This window comes from Leucopleurus acutus (assembly GCF_964270905.1).
Source record: "Leucopleurus acutus genome assembly, chromosome: 3".
Taxonomy (NCBI): domain Eukaryota; kingdom Metazoa; phylum Chordata; class Mammalia; order Artiodactyla; family Delphinidae; genus Leucopleurus; species Leucopleurus acutus.
This window is the reverse complement of record NC_139145.1, coordinates 147,726,781-147,749,307: the sequence shown is the minus strand read 5'-3', so window position 1 is coordinate 147,749,307 and position 22,527 is coordinate 147,726,781. Positions and strand designations below refer to the sequence as shown.

Here is a 22,527-nt window from a genome sequence, read left to right as displayed (position 1 = left end):
ATCAACAAGATTGCTTTCAAGGCTTAAGGGGATTATGTTTTCAGAAGCGGTTTGAAACAATAGGTACCTTGGTAAAAAGGATGGTGTGAGGTTCTTAACTCATCCTCCATTTAGAGCAGCGCTTTGCAAACAGTAATGTGCACGGAGTCAGCTGGGAAACTTGTAAAACACAGCTTTTGGGGCAGTGATTGGTGGTGGGGTCTGAGAGCTTCCATTTCTAACAGCTTCTGGTCTGTGGTTCACTCTGTGAGTATCCAAGACTTTTAGGCTATTGAAGTGCGCTCACTTCGGCTGCACTAGAATCTGGACAGCCACCCTGCTGTATCCCTGGGCAGTGACGAGTGTCCTTGTCACTGGGCCTGGAGTTAGAGGGGTGGATAAAGGATTTTATATCCCTCCCTCCTCCACTGAATTCTGAGACCTGTCCAAATGAAGAGGTAAACAAGCCAATAGAACCTCTCATAAAATACATTGCTATTGATTCTTGAATGACATTTCTTGTCTTTAAGAGGAAGGGCCACACTTTTTAATTAGGTGTAAAAGCCTACAGAGACAAAGCCAAAGGATGTTCTGAATTTGTTTTGCATTCACTCTTCTATTCCTCTAAGGGGAAATTTCAGCTGATAATTAGCTGAAATAGCTACCTCAAAGCGTTCATTAAGAAAGACTTAAATGTTTCTTCTGTGGAAAATTTAGGTGCAATTAAAATTCTCATCGCTTAAAATTTGGCAGACAGTAACAAGTCCTGGCTGGGATGTGGACAGATTGGAGCCCTCATGTCGTTGATGGGGATGTAAAATGGTGCAGCAGCTTTAGAAAACAGTCTAACATTTCCTTAAAGGCGTCAACATGGTTACCATATGGTTCAGCAATTCCACTCCTAGGTCTGTACCCACTAGAATTGAAAACAGGTGTCCACGCAAACACTTGTACACAAATGTTTTAGCAGCATTATTTGCAATAACCAAAAAGTAGAAACAACCCAAGTGTCCATAACCAACGAATGGATACACAAAATGTGATATATCCACCCAATGGAAGGAATAAGGTGCTGGTACGTGCTACAACGTGGATGAACCTTGAAAACAGGCCAAATGAAAGAAGCCAAGCACAAAAGACCACATGTTGTGCGATTCGATCTTGATGACATGTCCAGAATAGGCAAATCCACAGGTACAGAAAGTAGGTTAACGATGGCCAAGGGTAGGCGTGGGAATGGAGAGTGAATACTAATGGGTACAAAGATTTTTTTTAAGCTGATGAAAGTGTTCTGGAATTAGATAGTGATGTTGGTTGCACAACTTTGTGAATATCCTAAAAACAACTGAATTGTGCATTTTAAAATGGTGAATTTACGTACCTTAAAATATATCTCAATAAAAAGACTGAGATCTGCTCATGATGTTTTTTCAGCCTTTGTTTAATTTGTCTTAATAGAATTATATCGCAGCATCATGGTTTGTGTTAAATGGTTTATCCCAGAGATCCTCAACCTGGGCACTATTGACATTTTGATATGTTGATATTATTGACATTTTAGACGAGGCAGATAATTGTTTATTGTGGGGCCTGTACATTGTAGGATGTTTAGAGCATCTCTGGTCTTTACACGTTAGACACCAGGAGAATCTACCCACCCCCAACCCTGTGAATAATCCAAAATGTCTCCGGCTGTTGCCAAATGTCCCCTGGGTGGGACAAAAATCACTCCCAGTTGAGAACCGCTGGTTTATCTTTAGTCTTCCTACTAAAAGCTTAGATCCATGAGGGCTTTTTTTTTATTCACCATGTGTTTCTCAGTGCTTAGAACGGTGTCTGGCACGTAAATACCCTAGTATAGTAAGCATATGAGTGAATTAATATATTTAGCTATAGCAATTTATAAAAATATACAACTGTAGAAATATCGAAATTATCCCATGCTTGGGTTAGGTCTAATGCCCTAGAATTAACATTGTCAAGAACAGTCTCTGTTTGGGGGCGAGGGGGGCCTGTTAATCAGCCTACTACTTTGCCTGCCCGCCTCACCCCAGTCTGCAAACTGTCTTTATCTAGAGGTGTGGTGTTTTACCAGCTATCCAGGGCACGGGCCATTAAAGGCCACCAGCCATGCTCTTCATTAGTGGTGTGCTGACCTGGGGCGCCATCTGCTCCCTAAGCCTGAGGTAACCCCCACAGATGCCCATCTGCAGTCCAGACCAGCACCCACCAGTCACAGGGTCTGCTGCCTTGAGGGGACCGCCGCCCTGAGGGGACCGCATTTATCAGTCGCTGCAGAGGAAGGGAAACCTACTCGCTGTCATTTACAAACCTAGGTTCTGTCAGTGACTAATCATGTTTTCCCACCCAACTGAACCCAACTTTCCACTTGAGTATCTTATTAAAAGTTGGCTCTGCTTCTCGTTCACATTCAGAGGCTAAATGCTAATGACTTGTGGCTGCCAAACGCTGCTTTGGGGATTATCACTTCTATGGAAGGCGCTGGAATGTTAGCAGCTCAAGTGTGAGCATTAGACAAGGCTGGTCTCGGATGGCTTTCTTTTTGGTCATCTGTGACTGTCTACACGTCTCTCTTTCTTGCTTTCCTCTTCCTCCTTTCTTTCCTTCTTTCTTCATTTCTTAAGCAATGATGGTTCTGACCTAATTTCTGCTAACCTGTCTTTTCTGAACACTGAGACAAGTCCTTTTATTAAGCAACATGTCTCAGACTCTGTGCCTTGTCTTGTGTCGATGAGGCTCTGATAACTGGTGGTATTTTCTTGGATGTTTACTACATGCTTCACGTTTTGCTAGTGCTTTTACACATACCTCATTGATTCCTCACAGCCCGTTTAACAGGTGTGATGATGGTACTGTTAGCACATTTTTGTAAAGAGCTCTTTTATTTTAGAAATACATATTGAAGTATTTATGAATGAAATGATATGACATGAGATCTGCTTCAAAATAATGGTAAGGGTGTAGATGAAACAAGGTTGTTTCGCATTCAAGTTAGACATGGTATTGGATACAAAGGATTTCATTGCGTTATTATTTCTCCTTTGTAAAGTGCGTATCTTTTAAGTATATGTGTAGAAAAGTTCAGAGACAAAAAGATAATGAGATTTGCCTCATAATAATCCAGTTGTGGCAGGGGAGGAGGTAGAGTGGATGAGTTCATAGATAAAGTAAGATCTGTGACTTTGAGTCATTGTTGTTGGTTTTCTGTTTGTTTTCTTTTTGTTTTAGCTTTAAAAAAGGTACTGTTTAATTCTTATCCTCTACTCATAAATAGGTCTTTTGCCTTGGCCAATATTTTCCTAAACTTCTTTATGATGTTATTACGCATGACCTGAATTAAATAAAAAACTCATAGGAATAAAACAACTAAGAAGTAAAAATAAAAAAAAAAAAGAAGTAAAAATATCTAGTTGTCACTTTTTTAATACATTTTTTAAAAACTGGATGTTTGTACCTTTTGACTGCCTTCGTCTAGTTCCCCTTCCCCCGATCCCCTCACCTCTGGTAACCATAAATCTGATCTCTTTTTCCATGAGTTGGTTGGTTGGTTGGTTGCTTTTTGAAGTATAATTGACCTACAACACTGTTAGTTCCTATTACGCAACATAGTGATTTGATATTTCTGTACATTCCAAAATGATCACAGTGGTAAGTCGAGTTACCATCTGTCACCATACAAAGATGTTACATAGTTATTGACTGCATTCCCCACGGTGTACACTTCATACCCCTGACTCATTTATTTTGCCACTGGAAGTTTGTACCTCTTAATCTCCCTCACTTATTTCTTTCCTCCCTCCACCCCCCTCCCCTCTGGCAACCACCAGTATCTATAACTGTTTCTGTTTTGTTATGTGTGTTCATTTGTTTTTTAGATTCCACATATAAGTGAAATCATACAGTATTTGTCTCTGCCTGACTTATTTCACTTAGTGTTAATACCCTCTAGGTTCGTCCATGTTGAAGCAAATGGCAAGATTTCATTCTTTTTTATGGCTGAGTAATAGTCCATAATATATATACATATCACATCTTTATCCATTCGTCTGTTGATGGGTAGTTATGATGCTTTCATATCTTGGCTATTGTATATAATGCTGCAGTGAACACTGGGGTGCATATATCTTTTCTAATTAGTGTTTTCATTTTCTTCAGATAAATACCCAGGAGTGGAACTGCTAGGTCATATGGTAGTTCTATTTTTAATTTTCTGAGGAATCTCCATAGTGTTTTCCATAGAGTCTGCACCAATTAATATTCCCGCCAGAGGTGTGCCAAGATTCCTTTCCTTTACATCCTTGCCAGCACTTGTTACTTGTTATCTCTTTGATAGTAACCGTTCTGACAGGTGTGAAGTGATATCTCATTGTGGTTTTGATTTCTATTTCCCTGATGAGTGATGTTGAGCATTTTTTCATGTATATCTCAGCCATCTGTATATCTTCTTTGGAAAAATGTCTGTTCAGATCCTCTGCCCTTTTTTTTTTTTTTTAATTTTTTTTATTTGCAGTACGCAGGCCTCTCACTGTTGTGGCCTCTCCCGCTGCGGAGCACAGGCTCCAGACGCGCAGGCTCAGCGGCCATGGCTCACGGGCCCAGCCGCTCCGCGGCACGTGGGATCTTCCCAGACCAGGGCACAAACCCGTGTCCCCTGCATCGGCAGGCGGACTCTCAACCACTGCGCCACCAGGGAAGCCCCAAGCATGTGAGATTTTGTGTGAGCCTTTTAAGAGTGGAGTCTCTATTTCCCACAGCCCTCTGGCTCTCCCGAAAGTAAGCCCAGCTGACCTTCAAAGCCAAACATTCTAGGGGCTCATCTTCCTGGTGCAGGGCCACTGGGCCAGGGAACCCAGTGTGGGGCTTGGACCCCTCACTCCTTGGGGAGAAACTTTGCAATTGTAATTATCCTCCTCTTTGTGGGTTACCCACCCAGGGTATGGGTCTTGACTATAGCACATCTCCGCCCCTCCTACCTGTCTCGTTGTGGTTCCTTCTTTATATCTTTGGTTGTAGAAGATCTTTTCTACTAGTCTTCTGATCTTTCATTAATAGTTGCTCTGTAAATAGCTGTAATTTTGGTGTGCCCTTGGAGGGGAGGGTCTTTCTACTCTGACATCTTCTCTAATCAAAACATTTTTTAAGGCTGAATTTGCCCTTATAAATATTTAATCTGATGATGTGCACAGAAACCTAATAGTTCTTCCTGTGGATAATCACACACAAAATACCCAACACTGGTATCATTCAAGGTCCCAGTAGGAAACAGGTAGCGCTCACATAGGATAATTGATGGGTGGTTAAGAAAGGAACTGTTTATACACATGTGGTCAGATTAAACCAGCAAGCCTGGAAAAGCAGCCCTGGCTAGTAACAGTGGGAAATATTTCACCACCACTGCTACCCACACCTGAAGAGGCAAGGAGAGAAATCAGTTACCAAAACCCAGAAAGAGCTGCAGCTGTAGCTTTGGAAGAGCTGGCCCACAGAGCTGTGAACTTCACAGAGGAAGTAGAGGAAGGCAGCCAAGTCATCCATAGAGCATGTCGTGTTCATCAGAGCACATTTATCAACATGCAGTAGTGGCCTACACTAATGCTTCGTTGTCACATGTGTCTGCAATTTCAATCCCCTATTATTACAGTGTGCAACCCAGAGGTAATCCAGGAAGCCTTGGAGTAGAAAAAATATAAATATTACAGGGGGAAGAGGGTTAGTAACTCAAAGGGGCACATTGAAGAGATTCTGGGTTGCTAGCAGGAGATACGAGGAGGGATTTTGGGTCTCTGGCCAAGTTCTGTTTCTTCAGTATCAAAGTAAAAGGGGCACGTTCCATTTGTGAAGTTTCAGCAGGCTATACAGTTACGGTGTGTGTAGCTTTCTTTATATATGTTAAACTTCAATCAAAACTTCTGTATCTATACATACTTTTATGTTTTTTGTGTGTGTGCACACGTGTGCATGTGTGTGAGTGTGCTAATTACTAATCCTGGTACTTTTATCTTTAGCAAAAGATATGGCTGTCCAGATCATTTTGATTGAGTTCTCCCCGGTCATAGGAGATAGAAGAATGAATAGCTTAGAAGCAAACACATAGATATTAAGAAGATAAATATTAATAAATATTAGAGCTTAATAATGCGGGGCATTTAGATTCATAGCCTTGAAAGCAGAGTTCAATAATTGAGGCTCTTAATGGTAATATCATGTCCTCAAGAGCAATTTAATTATGTAACATATACTGTTACTAAAACTGGGGAGATTTTAGAAACCTTCCACTGTGATTGAACAATTCACTGCTTAAAGATGAACTTTACTTATTGTAAAGTTGTTACCCCAACAATACTGAAAACAGAGGTATTATTGTAGTGCCTTTTAGGGAGGTTCTTCGGGTTAGGCCGTATTTAATGAGGAATTCCATTTAAACAAGTCACCACGTTCCCAAGTCATTCCAGATGATCAGAGTTTCACCGTAGTGTGTAATCACCTACAGAGTGGATTTTGACTGTAAAGAAACGTTACACATAAACTGCTGCACAAATGCAGAAATAGTTGGTGTGACCAGAGCCAGGTAAGCTTTCATTATCATTTTAAAGAATGTTAGAGCCAGAGGGACCATCAAATATCATCTGAGTCAATCCCCACATTTTACTGTGGAGGGAATTTAAGCTCCGAGAGGTTAAACTGACTTCCCAAAGATACATAGCTGACGTATGGTTGATTTGCAACCAGGACTGACCTATCCCCAATTGCTGACCTGCCCACCTTTACAAAGCCTCGTTCTCCAGAGCAGAGGTGCTGGGTCAAGCTGACTTGGGTTTGAATAGGTTTAGCTCTTGGATTTGCTAGTTGAGTGTGACCCTGGGCCCCAGTGACAGGTCCTGTCCTGTGGAAAAATATTGCCTGGGTATTAATTCAGAGGTACAGACACCAAGGTGCTGCATGGCAAGTATCTTGAGAAGTTAAGTCCCTGAGATAGGGCGGAGGAGAGCTGGGAGGCCCCTTAACCTCCTTCTGTAGGAAGGGGGCTGTGAAGAGGGAAGACCTCTCAGTGGAGGCCTTCCTGGGGTCTTTGCCTTCTCAGCCTCTGGGCCTGAGTGCCCCGTGGAACTGTGCTTTCCTTCTGCCTGTGGAAGTGCACTTTACTCCGGGATCTGTGGGGACGATGGGTGCATTTGTGGGCCTTCTCTAATGTGTTTGCACCTGACTGAGGGTAGACACCTGCCATCTAATGGAGATGGTGTTAGGACTCACCTCAAAAGGCTTTTATGAGAATGAAAAGAGGTAATGTATCAAACTGAGTAGTTGGCACACATCAGCCACTTAAAAGTTGTGTACAACTATTGTTATTCAGCTAGAACACAACGATGGATTTGACCTTGATGCTGTTCAAGAACCTTGACCGTTGTTTGACTCAGACAAATTTCCCTTCATAGAGTGTATTACTTAAAAATAATGGCTTTGGTGAAAACACTAGACAGCAGAAAAAAGTTGATAAATTACTTCTTATTTAGGAATCCGATCTAGTTGGGACTGGCTCTTCTTCCCTAAAGGGACAAGGAATGTAGTTGTGTCTTACTTTTTTCAAGGTTTGTCTTTACGTTGGAAGACCTAAGATCTAGCTCCTAATCCATTACTTAATAAAAAGTGTCAATGAGCAAATTATCAGACCGCTTTGAGCCTCCGTTTCCTTCTCTTTAAAATGAGGTTGATAATAATACCTACTCACAAGATGGTTGTGGAGCTTAAGTGAGAGAAAGTGTACACAAAGAGGCAAAAACATGGTCAGAGATGAACTCTGAAGAGTGGAAATCTTCAGGAGATTATGTTACCTCTTTTCCAGTTTTCATCTTGCTGCTACAAAAGGACACGTGGAATGCCTCAGGGTCATGGTTACGCATGGCGTGGATGTGACAGCCCAAGATACTGCCGGTATGTAGTCTTTTTCTCTTAAGTCAACAGGCCAGCAGGAAAGTAGGTGTCACAAAAGTGATACATATTCACTGTGGAAAATTTACAATCTATACAGATAAGCCAAAGGAAGAACATAGAGTCTACTCCATTGACCAAGCTCTGACATGGTTTCATTATTCGTGCCTTTACGGGTGTTTTCATCTTATATGTGGTTAGTCAACTAGAGACTGTATGCTTTTTATCCCCCATTAAAAATTTTTATTTTCTAAGATTATTTGTATGGACCAAGCACCTTTTCCTAATTTTTGTTTTTATGAATCATGGTATGAAGTGCTGAATGGAATGAATTGTGTAGGCGCTCATTTTGTCAACTAGCTGAGTTGAGCTCTGTGGACAGAAGCCAGGATCCTAATGTGGACCAGCTGCCCATGGTCTGCACCCCTTACTGTGGTTTAGTGTATCTGAATCACCTGGGAACTGGAGGGCAGGAAGGGAGGGAGAGAAAGGGGGAAAGGAGAGGAAAGAAAAGAATAAACAGTGCACGCACACAGACACACACAAAACCCCACACATAGATACCCAAACTCTACCTTCTGAAATTCAGATTCCATTGTCCGAACGTTTCCAGCCAATTGGTATTTTTTGTAAAGCCCCGAGGTGATTCTGATGTGAAGCCAGTGTTGTTAAGTGATGATTAAGGCCAATAGAAGAGGAAGTGTAGTCTTGTCTTTTATGAACGTTGTTTTACAGGAAGGAGCCCCTGGGGTCTCCAGCCTGGGATTCTGCCCCTGTTGGCCACACCAAAAGATCAAAGCAGCTACTGATGGCTTTTCATTTCTATATTGTACTTGAAAATCTGTCTTCTAATAGGCTTTTGGTGGTCTTTACTGGAATATAAAATCAGTCTATTTCACAGTCTTTATTTAGGCTTTTCATTAATCCGTAATGGATCACTTTCCCGTCCCCAAAACACTGACACCTCAGAGTAGTCATCTTGGGGCAGATTAGTCAATCAGGTATTGTGAAAATATAATTTTTTCAAAATATGACTGGAAAACTGGTGTTTTGGAATTGTTTTCATAAAGGCTGTGGCATTAAAAAGAAATCATCTCAGTGTTTGGGAACCTTTATTCTTTGAGAATAGATTCGTTTTTTTAGGACAGGCCAAGAGCCACTTGACGTCAAGTCAGATAAATGAAGTGTCAACCTGGTAAAACCATTTTTGGTCAAAAATAGTGAGTGATTGAAGTAACCGAATGATTTTCCTGAGCAGTGCCACAGAAAGCTCCAGAAAAATATTGTGAGAAATGGCAATACCAATAGAAGAATGGTTTCCCTAAGTGACCACCTTGAAGGAAACACTAATCTATGTTGCTAATTGAAATCATCTTTAATCCCAAGACCCAGTTATTTTGTTTTTAAAGTTTATTGTTACTACTTTTAAAGTTGTACCACATGCACTCAGGGCAGTATGAGTGGCTACAGTCGCCTTGATGAAACATACGTCCTCTTAAGTAGACAGGGTTTCTTCTCTAAGAAAATCATAATCTAGAAGAATTTTCTTAGACTGAATATATTTGAGCTGTAATACAGTTTTGTTTAACTGCATTTGATGTTAAAAAATAGATTAGACAGGAATCTGGTTATTTCCATCATAACCAAACATCTCTCCCGCATATTTTTATTAAAGGGAAAAAATGTTTCTGGGCTTCCCTGGTGGCACAGTGGTTGAGAGTCCGCCTGCCGATGTAGGGGACACAGGTTCGTGCCCCGGTCCGGGAAGATCCCACATGCCGCGGAGCGGCTGGGCCTGTGAGCCATGGCCGCTGAGTCTGCGCGTCCGGAGCCTGTGCTCCACAACGGGAGAGGCCACAGCAGTGAGAGGCCTGTGTACCGCAAAAAAAAAAAAAAAAAAAAAAAAAAGTTTCTTCAATACGTGCTCATTGTAGAAAATTTGGGAAATACAGAAAACTACCAAGAAGATAACGAGTGCTTCTACTCCAAGAAGAAAAAATTTTACCGTTTAGCTGTATTTCCTACCAGATTTTTCTGGCACATTTTTACATAGTTGAGATCACGTTATATAATAAACTCTAAATCCTGCCTTAAAAAAAAGATTACCATGATCATTTTCTGCACTAAAAGCTTTTAAGAAGCATAGTTTTTTGTGGCCATCTAACACCACGTTGGTGGAGTTTGTATTTACTACCAGAGCCCTCACTCAGTTTCTGAGAGCCTGGCAGTGAGACCTGGACACCCCAGTGCAGTTCCCTCTTCCTTGCCAGCTGAGATGACAGTGCCCTCCAAGAAGCTGGAGGGGAGGACTTCCCTGGCAGTCCAGTGGTTAAGACTGCGCTTCCACTGCAGGGAGCATGGGTTCAACCCCTGGTCGGGGAACTAAGATCCCACGTGCTGCAAGCCATGGCCAAAAAAAAAAAGAAGCTGGAGGGGACAGTGCAGACCCATCCTGGATGCTTCTCTGGGCTGGTCAGTGGGAACTGCCACAGCCCATTTCTTTCACCTCTGATGGAAACTGGGAGAATCCACAGCACTTTGTAGCCCCAGAACATCGTCCAAACATCCCATGAGTTGGAAATGTCTCAGAGCTGCCGGTCACTTCCCTCTTGCCTGACGTTTTAAACAATGAGGTCGGCACTCTGGTCCTTGGCCTTATTGTTTTTACTCTAGTCTGAGTGAGGCACTGACTTCTTGTGATTTCTTGAAAACATGCAAAGAGAACACAGGAACAAAAGAAGGAAAAGCGGCATGGATATAAAAGTGCATAGAGAGTCTGTCGTGTTATGTAGAACAACACTTCTCAAACTTTTTTCTGTTACAGTGAACCAGATAAACATGGTGGCCTTTACTGCTCACATCCCTCCTGTCGGCTCTGTCACCCAGTCCCATCTCTCCCTCAAGAACACGTATCAGAATCCAAGGGAAGGACAAGGACATTAGTCACTGTGCTTTAGTGGTCGTCATTTGCCCAAAACATTTGACGAATGAATGAATTAAATGGCTCCGCTCTCATAGGTGCTGTCTTTTCAGTAAACCTACCTGAAGTATTGCCATATTATTACTAAGATATAGTCATCTTCAATTCCAACATCCACTGAGAACTCATATGAAAATCTGTTACCATAAATCCAACTGCCCTATAGAGTTTCTGGAAAACACCTGCTTTCAGAATATATCATTACACTAACCCTTTTAATTCTTTTTATCCACAAAGTTTACAGGATGATTTTAAACTGGTGATTGGATTTAAGTTCAGAAGCAAAGGGTTTTTAGCATCTATTTCTTTATCAACTGTCCTTCCACATAAAATGCTTGGAAGTCCGACCAGAGACTTTTTAATTTATTTTTATTTTTAGCTGCATTGGGTCTTCATTGCTGTGCGCGGGCTTTCTCTAGTTGTGGAGAGCGGGGGCTACTCTTCGTTGCAGTGCGCGGGCTTCTCATTGCGGTGGCTTCTCCCGTTAAGGAGCACGGGCTCTAGAGCGCGGGCTCAGTAGTTGTGGCACACGGGCTTAGCTGCTCCGCGGCATGTGGGATCCTCCCAGACCAGGGCTCGAACCCGTGTCCCCTGCACTGGCAGGTGGGTTCTTAACCACTGTGCCACCAGGGAAGCTCCTGACCAGAGACTTTTCATAAGTGCTTTACAAACGATCTTAGGAGCAGAACACTGTCGGAAGATAAGGCCTTGGGTACAGTACAGTACATCTCAATCATCATTTTAGATAGCCTTTGAGGCTTAGGTGAGATAATACGTGTGGGCATCTTAGCGCCCAGCACACAGTGAGTGCTCGCTGCCTTTGGCTCCTATTTTATGATGATTATTGCTACTTCATCCACATCACCTTTATTCTCTTTTACACATCAGGCTTTTGCAGAGGTTTCACATCTTAAAAAAAAAAAAAAAAAATTGTGATCATCCCCAAGCCAAATACTTTCATAGTACAAATCAGAAAAAGAAACTCCAAAACTGGCAGAAGCTCATGACTCATGTTTTTGGTTTGGGGGGGTTCCCCCCATTCCTTATTGCCTGTTTGCCAAACAACGCCATAGGCGTATATATAGCAATCAGCTGGGAAAGTCCACACCTAAACTCATAGCGCTGACTCTGAACAGGGCCTGCGTAATTGTCCAGCGCCTCTCGTTGCTTTGTTTGCTCTTGTTCTTCACTGATGTAGGAAGTGGCATTTCTGTCTGTTTCTTTAGAAATCACTTCTCCCAGATTTCTAGGCTTATTTATTATTATTATTTTTTTAATGGCTGCAGTTAGCACCTGGGAGGATGAGATTGGATTAAACAGAAGCGTTTACAGAAGATTGAAGAAGACCAAAGAATCTTCTGTTATCACTACTCATCTGAAGCATGAGCTTTCGGACTCCCTTTATTAGCAAGCATATGCATTTGACACAGTGTGATCCAGTGGCTTAAACAAGATAGACTTTTCTGTCTCTCATTGAAAGTCCCAAATTGGTATGGCAGCTTGGCTGCACACCAAGGGACCCAGACTCCTGTTGGTCCACCATCCAGGGTGTTGCCTTGGTCCTAATGACCCAGGATGGCTCCCCCTGAGTCTGCATCACAGTCACAGTGGGCAGAAGGGCAAGCCCAGCCCACAGAGTGATCTGTGGCCACACCTGGCTTTAACGGAAGCTGGGAATTCTGGGCAGCAAATTATCCAATTAAAAATATAGAAGGTTTTGCTGTAGAAGGAGATGGAAACAGATTGAAGGATGATGTGCAGTTTCTGTCACGCTCCCATATCTAACGTTTTCCCTGATTCCTTTGCACACAAAACTTCTTTTCTCATAGAAGAAGAGAGGCTTAGGGAAGTGAGAACTGAAGTATGGAAATACCCTAATGCACAGAGGTCTCAGGAGGGGGGCACTTGAGAACGCTTACTCTTTCCTAGGGTTTCAGGTGCTGGTTTAGCTTTTGTTTGGATTTCTGGGTGGCCCTCCATTCCATTATGCCCCTAATTCCACTCACATATGACACCATGTGAAGACACAGATGGTAATATTCATCTTAAAATTCAGGCACTTGAGAGAATGGGTCATGTAAAATGTTAATTGCAAATTATAGCCCACTAAGTGTATTTCGTATTTTCATTTGGATTAAAGGCAAACCAAAGAACGATTGTATGATTTATAGTCCTTTATTTGCTGTTCACGCATGTGTATGGGATGTCAGGAGGGCCAACCGTATAACCTGGCCATGAAAATATTTCAGGTGATACACCCACGCACAAAAAAATCTTTTGATTCTGTATAAAACAGTATGCAAATCTACTTTGTGGAGATTAAGGGATAATTCAAAACTATTTAATAGTAAGAATGGTTATTAGAAATCTCCTCTATATATGTATGTGTGTTTGTGTAAAACTGAATCACTTTGCTGTACACCAGAAACTAACACAACATTGCAAATCAACTATACTTCAATAAAAAAAGACAGATTTTTTAAAAATTATTTTTTATTGAAATATAGTTGATTTACAGTGTTGTGGGGTTTTCTTTTGTTAACTTTTATATTGGGGTATAGTTGATTAACCATGTTGTGTTAGTTTCAGGTGTACAGCAAAGTGATTCAGTTATACTATACATGTATCTATTATTTTTAATAAATAAAATTAAAAAAAGGAAATACATCTTTTATACCCTGATCTCGCCCCTGGAACTATAACTAGGTGAATAGACTTATGCTTCAATGATTAAAAACTTGATGTAAAGATAAGCATTTCTGAGAACAGAGTTGTTTAAATATATTTGAAGTTGTAAATAAGAAATTAATTTACACTTTTATTGTTTATATTCAGCATTCTGAAACTCTGGTTCTTAAATAGATATTTTAAACCTTACCTAGTCGAGTATCTTTTAATTCGCTTTCTTTTTCTAAATGTCTCCGTGTTATAATCTGGAACTATAATTTCTCAAACTTCAGCCTTTTGGTGCTTGTTTGTCATGTCTTTGTGTCTTATGACCTCATCGGTTTAAAAATTTGTCACCTACACTTGAAGACTGTGTTCTCAGCGCCATCAGGAGTAGTTCCTCCACTCTATGAGTGAGTTCTTCTCTGTTTCAGCAGCGCTGTTAAATCACTGAATAAATGGTTGTTTTCTGAGATGGGTTGGAGGATGGTATTCATGGCTACAATGGCTAGGTCATCCTTCTTAGACTCTTTCAATAACAGGATTCTTAAACCACCTGGAATAGCCCACGACTCTTGACTTATAAATAGCCCTGGTCTGTTCGCTTATAGAGTTCTGCTGAGATGCACTTGAATTAGGGTTGCCCTGTTATTTTCCTATAGGGAAGTTGCTTCCTGATATTCCAGACAGATCCACAGCTGAGTGGGGGCCAGACTTATGCACTGGCTCGTTTCAGTGAGGTTCTGTCACTAATATAATATTCTCTCCAGAAAATTTTGCATTTGGAAAGAGAATTTTGTTTTAATGGTAGCAGTGAGAGACATCTCACTCCAGTGTAATGTTGTCCAGGGAATGATGCATCATTTGAATTTTGAGACTTTTAAGTGAAAAATGCTTTTGTGCTCCTGGTTAGGAAAACACATCACAGGGCCAAGGAATAAGAAAATTTTGTTTCTCTAGAAACACAGCATTTACTTCCAGGTATGACTAGAACACTTGGAGTGAAAAATAAAAGGCTGTTATTTATTTTATGCTGAATTGTTTAAATCTCCCTCCCCTCTTGTCTTTGGAGAACTGTGCCTTTTTCCAGTGGGTGCTATTTATGTAGAAGAGCTTTTGTCCACAGGGTAGACAAAAGTTAAGGCATTGCATACACGACATAAACAGTCTTCTACTTACAGTCAGGATGGGTTCCAGAAGTTCATCTGTAAGGCATTTGTTTAAAACACAGAATGTGCTCGTCTTTAGAAACACTGGTATAAATGATGGTTGAGGGCCAGGCTAACCCACCAAAACCTATTTAACGCATAATGTAACTGAACTCACTGTTGTGTGTTATACATTCTGAAAGGAGGGGGTCTCCTGCGGTAAAAGGAGGAAGGGGAAGAGAAGATCTTTTGTCTTCCTGCTTCCTGCTTCCCTCATCTCCTGACCTTCCTCACCCTCATCCACTTGGGAGGAGGTCAAAGGATTCCTTGCATCAGCGTTCTACCCCCATCAATTAACTCCCCTCACACATACCCAGAAAATCTCTGTGCAGCTACTCAGAAAAGAAGGAATCTGATCTTTTGACCTCACACATGCTTTTGTGCAGCTCACTGTGGTCCTAAAACCCTCTAATTTTAAATATGGTATTTCCTAGCCATATGATAACCTAATAATTAGTGGATTTCTGGTCAGGGTTATTATAAAGACTAATTCAGAAAGGAGAAACGGTATTTGGAGACTGGACCACCCTATAAAAGAGGGGTCCTGGACCACCATATAAAAGAGGGGTCCTCTAAGCCAGGGGTTCTCAACCGGGGGTGATTCCCACCCATCCAGGGGATATTTGGCGATGTCTGGGGACATTTCTGATTGTCCCAACTGGACGTCCAGTGGGTAGAGGCCAGAGATGCTACTCACCATCCTATAGTACATAGGACCACCTTCCACAGCTTCAAATGTCAAGAGCAGTAAGGCTGAGAAACATGCTTTAAGCCTGTTCCAAAGTGTGGGTTGCTTACAGGTGTTCCATTGGGGGTATCTTGGTCAAACAGTTTACAGACGCAGGATTTAGGAGTTTCCTAGGTGTATTGGGTTGGCTGGCAGTGGTAACTTTGGTTCCCTCCCTCCAAATACCACTCTGCAGACATCTGTAGTGGACATACCCTCTAATTCAAATGAGCAAATGTGTATCAAGAGCCTATTATGTGCCAGCAGTGCTGCAGGCTCTTGGGATACAGAGTTTATATTCTAGTGGGGAAAGAAGAGCAGTTTAACGTAAGAGTGTGTGTGTGTGTGTGTGTGTGTGTGTGTGTGTGTGTAGGGAGAGAAAGGAGTGGGGTGGAAAGGGAGAGTTGAAGGTGCTGGGTGCTATGAAGGATAAAAGAATGAAGGAGGAAGTAGGGATAAAAGAGGTGGGGGAGGAACTGGAATTTTAAGTGGTGAGGTCAGGAAAGACCAGAGATGCTGGTCTGTGACCAGAGATGAGGTCAGAAGACTGTGTTTTGGTGGCATCCGAGGGAGGTACGAGGGCAAGCTGGGTGGTTATCTTAGAGGAGGAGGGTCCAGGCCAAGCAAAGAGTAATTTGCCAGGGCCCTTGGGTGGGAGCCTGCTGGTCTAGTAGGGCTGCCTCTAAGCCCCTCTTCCATAGAAACTCTGAGGCCCATTTGGTGGTAGCGGGGAGGGGCCTGGGTATAGCATTAAAATTTCCTAAAGTAATCTGGCCACAGAAAGGTCAGAGAGTCTCATGTTGTAATGTTCTGTGAAGGGAGCGTGAAAAGATGCTACTTTGCTAGTGTGTTGTCTTTATATAACCCTTTTCCTTCTTCTGTGTAAGAATGTGGGACATCTGAACTCCAGGTAATTTCCATACAGAGCTGGAGCACATTTGGGGGAGGGAGAAACGAGAGGTGGAAGTGGGGTTTCGTCGGGTGTTCGGTGTGCTCCCTGCTGGCTCGCTGGCTGCCTTTGCTGGGTTCCTGGGCCAGTGGCAGTCGTGGCCTGGTGTGACTGTTATGGACGTGGGGCGTCTGGCACCCGTGCTGACAGCTGAAAGCAGAACTTCCAAGGTGCATACCAGGAGTCCACCGCCAGCTTCTAACCCAGAGCTCGATTGTACCCCAAGAGGACAGCAGCTGGCAGGGACTGTGAATGTTATCCAGGGGACAGGATGCTCTGTGTTCTCCCCACTTTTGTCACACTGGACTTTGCAGAGAAGAAGTTGAGGCCTCATTCTCAAGAGTAACAATTCCGTCTTTGTTGGAGAACAATTTATTTCCTCATAGTTGTCTTCATTACAGAGATGAGAGATTTAAAAAACAATTTTTTTTATTCCATGTAGGACACAGTGCTTTGCACCTTGCAGCTAAGAACAGCCACCATGAATGCGTCAAGAAGCTCCTTCAGGTAAAGTGGGACAACAGAAAATTATAAATGTGTCGTTTTTAAAATTTGAAAGTAACCTTGTGGGTGAAAGAACAAACACATACACACGTACTCCTTCAAATATTATCCCAGAACCTGGGTTTCCTAAGAAGCTTCATTATAGCCAAGGAGAAAATTATTTCCATAGCAGTTGCGCTGGTGGAGAAGAGGATCCTAATCAAAATTTGGAGTGTCTTCCTGGATCCAGCCCTTTTCTCTGCTTTATTCAGCTCTTTTTTCCTTATTGGAAGAACTTGTACCCTTTACATAGTCAGCTTGAAAAAAATTTTCATGCTGTTGGAGATCCTTATAATACAGGATCTCCAGTATCCTAGTGTTTATTCTCTCTCGATCATTAGTAGAATGCAGCTTTTCTCGATAAGCGAAATTTCAACCAGTTTCTTTGTATGTAACTTGATGAGCCTTTAGTTCTTAGTCTTTGTTCAAGTTCTTGGTTTTAGTCTTCTTTATAATTTTAGGTCAACTCCCTGGTTTGATAACCTTGCCAGGAAGTTTATAATGATTGCTTAGGGTGACTTCCGTATTTCTTTAAAGATGAATATTTCGTGAAATCCCAACAGCAGTTTGTACAGTAACTTCCAGCTGATGCCAGTCAAAATGCAAGCTGGATGTTTTCAGGAACAGCACAGAGCAAGAAAGTATGTGTTTGGAGTAATGTCTGTTCTCTTGAGCTGTTGTCTTGGCCTTCCTGAGCATCGTTTGGGACCCAGCATCTTGCTTTAATTTGGCTTTGCAATTCTAATGCAGCAACATGGGCACATTCTTCAACTTGTCCTGGTCTGTTGATCACACAGCTTCTTGTCTTGCATTACCTGATGCAAGCTACCACCAATGCCAGCAATGCTTAACCTTAACAGGTCTTTGAAGTGAAATTCAAGAAACGTAGACCAACATCTGTGATGATGATGATGATGATTTTTATTCTGAGGCTCCTCTCCAAAGACAGTTACAATAGAACTTTTCTCCCCTGCCTCCACACCCATGGCCTTAACCTTAAATTTTTGTTTAACTTATTTGTATTTTAAATCTCCATTCCCGTCCTGGCTTGGCTATCCAGACTTTGCATCTGGCTCTGATTTGAAGGAAGAATGAACTTGACAAGCTGGAAATCCTCATGGGCAAGGACCAGATATTCTAGCCTCTAATGTAATTTTATATCTGGTTATGCAAATGGATTGGTTTTTCCCTGGAATCTTTGAAGCCTTTAAACAGTTCCTTGTGCTGTTCTAAAATTAGGCCAAAACATGGTAAGCTGTAACGTGATCTCTATTCTTCTTACCACTGAAGGGCAGACAAACATTTCCACCATTGCCTGCTCTCTGCAAACTGTCTGAATTCTGTTCCTCTTTCTGGGTAGTTGTTAAAACTGGAGGCTTTGACGGCCTCCTAATGGGCTGCTTACCTTGGGTCCTGCACTCCTCTGGTAACTGCTTCACTCCTCATCTGGGCGACCCACGCCCTCTGTGATGGGGCCACTGCCATCTCGTGCCACCCCTCACCCTGCGCCCTCTCTCTCCGGCCTTTTGCTCTTACTATCTGTCTGCTGGAGAGACTTCCCTTCCCCAGTGGCTACCATTTCAAAGTTCCACCTCCTTAAGGCAATGGGCACAAAGAGAGCCTTGTGAGAGTCTTCACATGAACTCTCCCCCACTCTCTCTTGTAGCAAGTGGTCCCTGGGCACCATGCGCTCTGTCAAGCAGTATTTACTCACAGAGCAGCCCCTATCCTGCTGGAGCTTGGCGTCTGGTAAATGAAGACAGAAATACACATGACCGATTGCACATCACTGAGAAGAAATCTAACAGAGTTTTGTGAGAGGGGAGTGAGGAGGGATGTTCAGGAAGGCCCCCGGGGAGGAGGTGATATTTAAGCTGAGAACTCAGCTGTGCGAAGAGCATTCCAAGCAGAGAGAACAGCAAGTACAAAAGGCCTGAGGTAGGAAAGTCACTAACTAGCTGGGGAGGAAAGAAAGCCAGTGGGTGGGCTGGGTGCAAAGCAATGAGGAGCAGAAAGAAGGGCCCAGGGGGCTTCCCTGGCGGTCCAGTGGTTGAGACTCTGCGCTGCCACTGCAGGGGGCGTGGGTAATCTCTGGTCATGCCGTGCAGGGAGGCCACCAAAAAAAAAAAAAAAAGAAGGGCCCAGGCTGCAGCCTTGTGTGTCATGATGGGCAGACAGTGATTCCTCAGAGTACAGTGTGGAACTGTGGAGGACTTTGCAGTAAAGAGCAACACTGACGGTTTAAAAGTTCACTCTATTTGTATAGAGAATTGACTAAAGAGCTGAGGACAGCCAGGTGGCCATCAAGGCTGTCCAGGTGAGCAGGTGTTGGCTCAGACCAGGTGGTGACAATGGAGGAAGAGAGGAGAGTAGGTCGGGGTGTGTTTTGGGGACAGAATTGACAGGATGTGGCAGGAGGAAGAGGAGAAGTAATCAAGGATGACTCGGTGGTTTCTGGCTCAGTGACTAGACTGATGATAGCACTGTTGACAGAAGCAGGGACGGCTCGGGCTGCGTGGCGGGGAGGGGAAGCCAGAAGTGTTGGCTGTGCTGCATTTGAGACATCGGGCGGAAATGTGAAATAGGCTGTGGGTTGTCAAGCCGGGGGCTCAGAGATGCCATCTGCTGTGTACAGATATGGACACTGGCTGTAGCCCAGCCTGTCTGGCTTTGAATCCTGGCTCTGCCACTTACTGTGACCCGAGCAAATTACTAACTTCTTTGTACCTCAGTTTCCTCATCTGTAAATGGGGGTAATAACAGTATCTAACTAGGATTGTCAAGAGCCTTAAAACAATTCTTTGAACAGTACCTGGCACATACTAATAGCCAATGCTTACACAGTAGTGTTGTCACTGTTAAGATATACACTCGGGAGGCATTAGCTTCTAATGGGATTGCGAGCTATGGGTGTGGTTGAGATTACTGAGGGAGAGAGCTTAGAGAAAGAACACTTAGGAGCCCCACAGTTTTATGTTTGGCTAAAGGAGCAGGCGTGGCCAGAACAGTGGGGGGAAAACCAAGATCGGATGGGCCAGGCAGGGCTCTAGGGGCTAAAGGAGAGAGTGTTTGGAGAAGAGGGAGTGGATTGCCGGGGAGAGGTTGGTAAGAGGAGGGCAAGCATGTTTGCCATCGTTGGAAACACGAAGGTGGCTGGCCACTTGGATCAGGGCCATCCCTGTGGAGTCTTGAGGGCAGACGCCCAACTGCAGTGAGTCCAGGAATAAATGGGAGACGAGGAAACATGGCTTGTGTGGGACAGTTCTTAACAGGAAGTTGGTTTTGTGATGGCGGATAGAGAATTAGGGCAGGAAATGGGGGGAAAGGTGGGATCAAGATGAGAAATCCTAGAGCATATTTGTTAGCTGGTGGGGATGATCTGTTGGCAACAGAGTTGATGGAAGAGAGAGGGGACGGTCAAAGCAGCCAAGAGGTGACAGTTCACCTGTGTCATGATTACTTGGAGATGAGTCTCCCTCCCCATGAGACCCTGGGCCCCTAGAGCACAACAGTTGGGACTTACTCATGTTTATTATACTTTTCTTAGGAAGTTGCCTCATACCTTGCAGGAAAAGGATGAACTGAATTTTATTCTACGTATTTATTGATTTTTGTCTTACAGTCTAAATGCCCAGCCGAAAGTATCGACAGCTCTGGGAAAACAGCTTTACATTATGCAGGTAATTTTCATTCTCTTATTTGTCTTCTTCTGCCATGAGAAACAGTAAGTGTTCATTTTCCTAATTTAAGCCATTAACCTTGCCATTGTTATTCCTGATGCCGTTTTCTGTCATCATTCGTAGACATCATTCCCATTTTCCTCAGTTTGCAAATTGTGTAGGGTTTTACGGAGGAATACAGCTAGAATTCGCCAGTCGCCTGCCAAACAACTAGTAAAAATTGTCCTGGTTATTATATTTTAATTAACGTTAGGTTCTTGTTTAAGAGATATTCATGAGCATTTGTAGATTTCAGGTAATGTGTGGTACAGATTTTTTTTACTTGGGGATCAAAAGGAACATCAATCATTTTTATTTATCAACATTTGGTTTTACTGTCTGTCACACAGTTCCAAGTGACGAAACATTGGTACTGAAGTCCAGGATGATGAGATTTGCAAATTTCTTTTAGTGCTAGTTGAGGAAAAGCTAAGTCCCACGAAAAGCTAAACCAAAGGTTTGCCTAAAGGCAACAACTGGCAAGCACTGCCTTTAGGTCTGGATGACACCGAAATTAAACAGTAATTTAAAACACTACTTAACCATTCTGACATCATTTCTCTTCAATGCAACGTATGCAAACTGGGTGGAAGGTGAACTTTTCCTTCATAGAAGTGTTTGGTGCCCCTGGCTGTGAGAGTAGCTTTGTGATTGGCTGTGGTTTCTGTGTCTTCTTTCTCTCAGCGGCACAGGGCTGCCTTCAAGCTGTGCAGGTTCTTTGCGAGCACAAAAGCCCCATAAACCTCAAGGATTTGGTAAGTACCAGGTGACCACTAGAGGTGCAGATGGACACTGGTGTCTAGAGCACCATGGGCTACTTCTGGGAGTCACGAAGACCTTAAAGACCCAAGCATTTGGTAAAAGTCTATTGCTTTCCGACCTAGATCCTCTTGTGCAAAACAGATTTAAGTATTATCCCCGTTGGTCCTTAAACCGTTAATAAAACCGTTAATAAAACGTTTTGCAGCATGCACTTCCTCTGTTTGCTTCTAAGGATAGACACGTGGCTTACCAGCAACCTAAATACGAATAAGGCTTAATTTCTTGATTTTTATAAATAAAAAATAAGTCTAAATAGAAGTTCTATTGTTTTCTTTTTGCACCCCATATATTACCTTTGGTACCAGGGTTTTCCAATTTTAAAGACCACTTGTAGCCCATTTTGACCTTGCTGGGCTATTTTGAGAATAAACTGACATGCTTACTGCTCCTGATGATAGGGTTAAATTTCCTGCTGTAGCATGGGACTTGGCATGTGTAAGTTATACCCGATGGGGACATTGCGAAGCGAGCATTGAGAATCTGTAAATAAATTCACGCTCCCTGAATCTCGGTACTTTATAACCAGAAAGTATTATAACTTCACAGAGATAATTTTCTAGAAATTCTGAAGTTCGACTTTGAGTGGATACTTAATCCTTAAGCAGCAATTGTATTTTTAAATATCCCCACGTTAAAATAATTGGATATATTGTAACTTTTTTTTTCCTTTTCCTATTTGAATACGTCCACCTTAAAATTACTGTCGACCCCATTTGTGGGGTATGTTCAAGGCAAGAGCAGAATAAAAGCCTCTCTTTATGGTTTACATAATTTGAGTCAGACCCCACTTCAAATTAAGATTCTGGAAATTGTCACCTATAAATTCTAGTATTTTTTTTTCATTCGTTTCTTACTGTAATGTTGAGATTCTTAATCCATTTTACATAGTTTGTATGAGTTGGGATCTAATTCTTTTTTCTAAAGGAACTGCCAATTGTTATATTAAACAAATCATTCTTTCCATCAGTCCCTTTATCTAGTCATGT

The 22,527-nt window shown here is 42.5% G+C and overlaps 1 protein-coding gene across 4 annotated transcripts in view; it reads left to right on the top strand.

Moving 5' to 3' along the window:
• The window catches only part of RAI14 (retinoic acid induced 14), a 147,424-nt gene that overhangs the window by 105,883 nt on the left and 19,014 nt on the right, over positions 1-22,527 (top strand). For all 4 annotated transcript variants that reach the window (XM_082836327.1, XM_082836325.1, XM_082836326.1 and 1 more), the window contains 4 exons: positions 7,841-7,929; positions 16,900-16,964; positions 20,623-20,680; positions 21,404-21,474. In XM_082836327.1, coding sequence (XP_082692453.1) covers positions 7,841-7,929; positions 16,900-16,964; positions 20,623-20,680; positions 21,404-21,474 — 283 coding nt within the window. The remainder of the gene's footprint in view (positions 1-7,840; positions 7,930-16,899; positions 16,965-20,622; positions 20,681-21,403; positions 21,475-22,527) is intronic.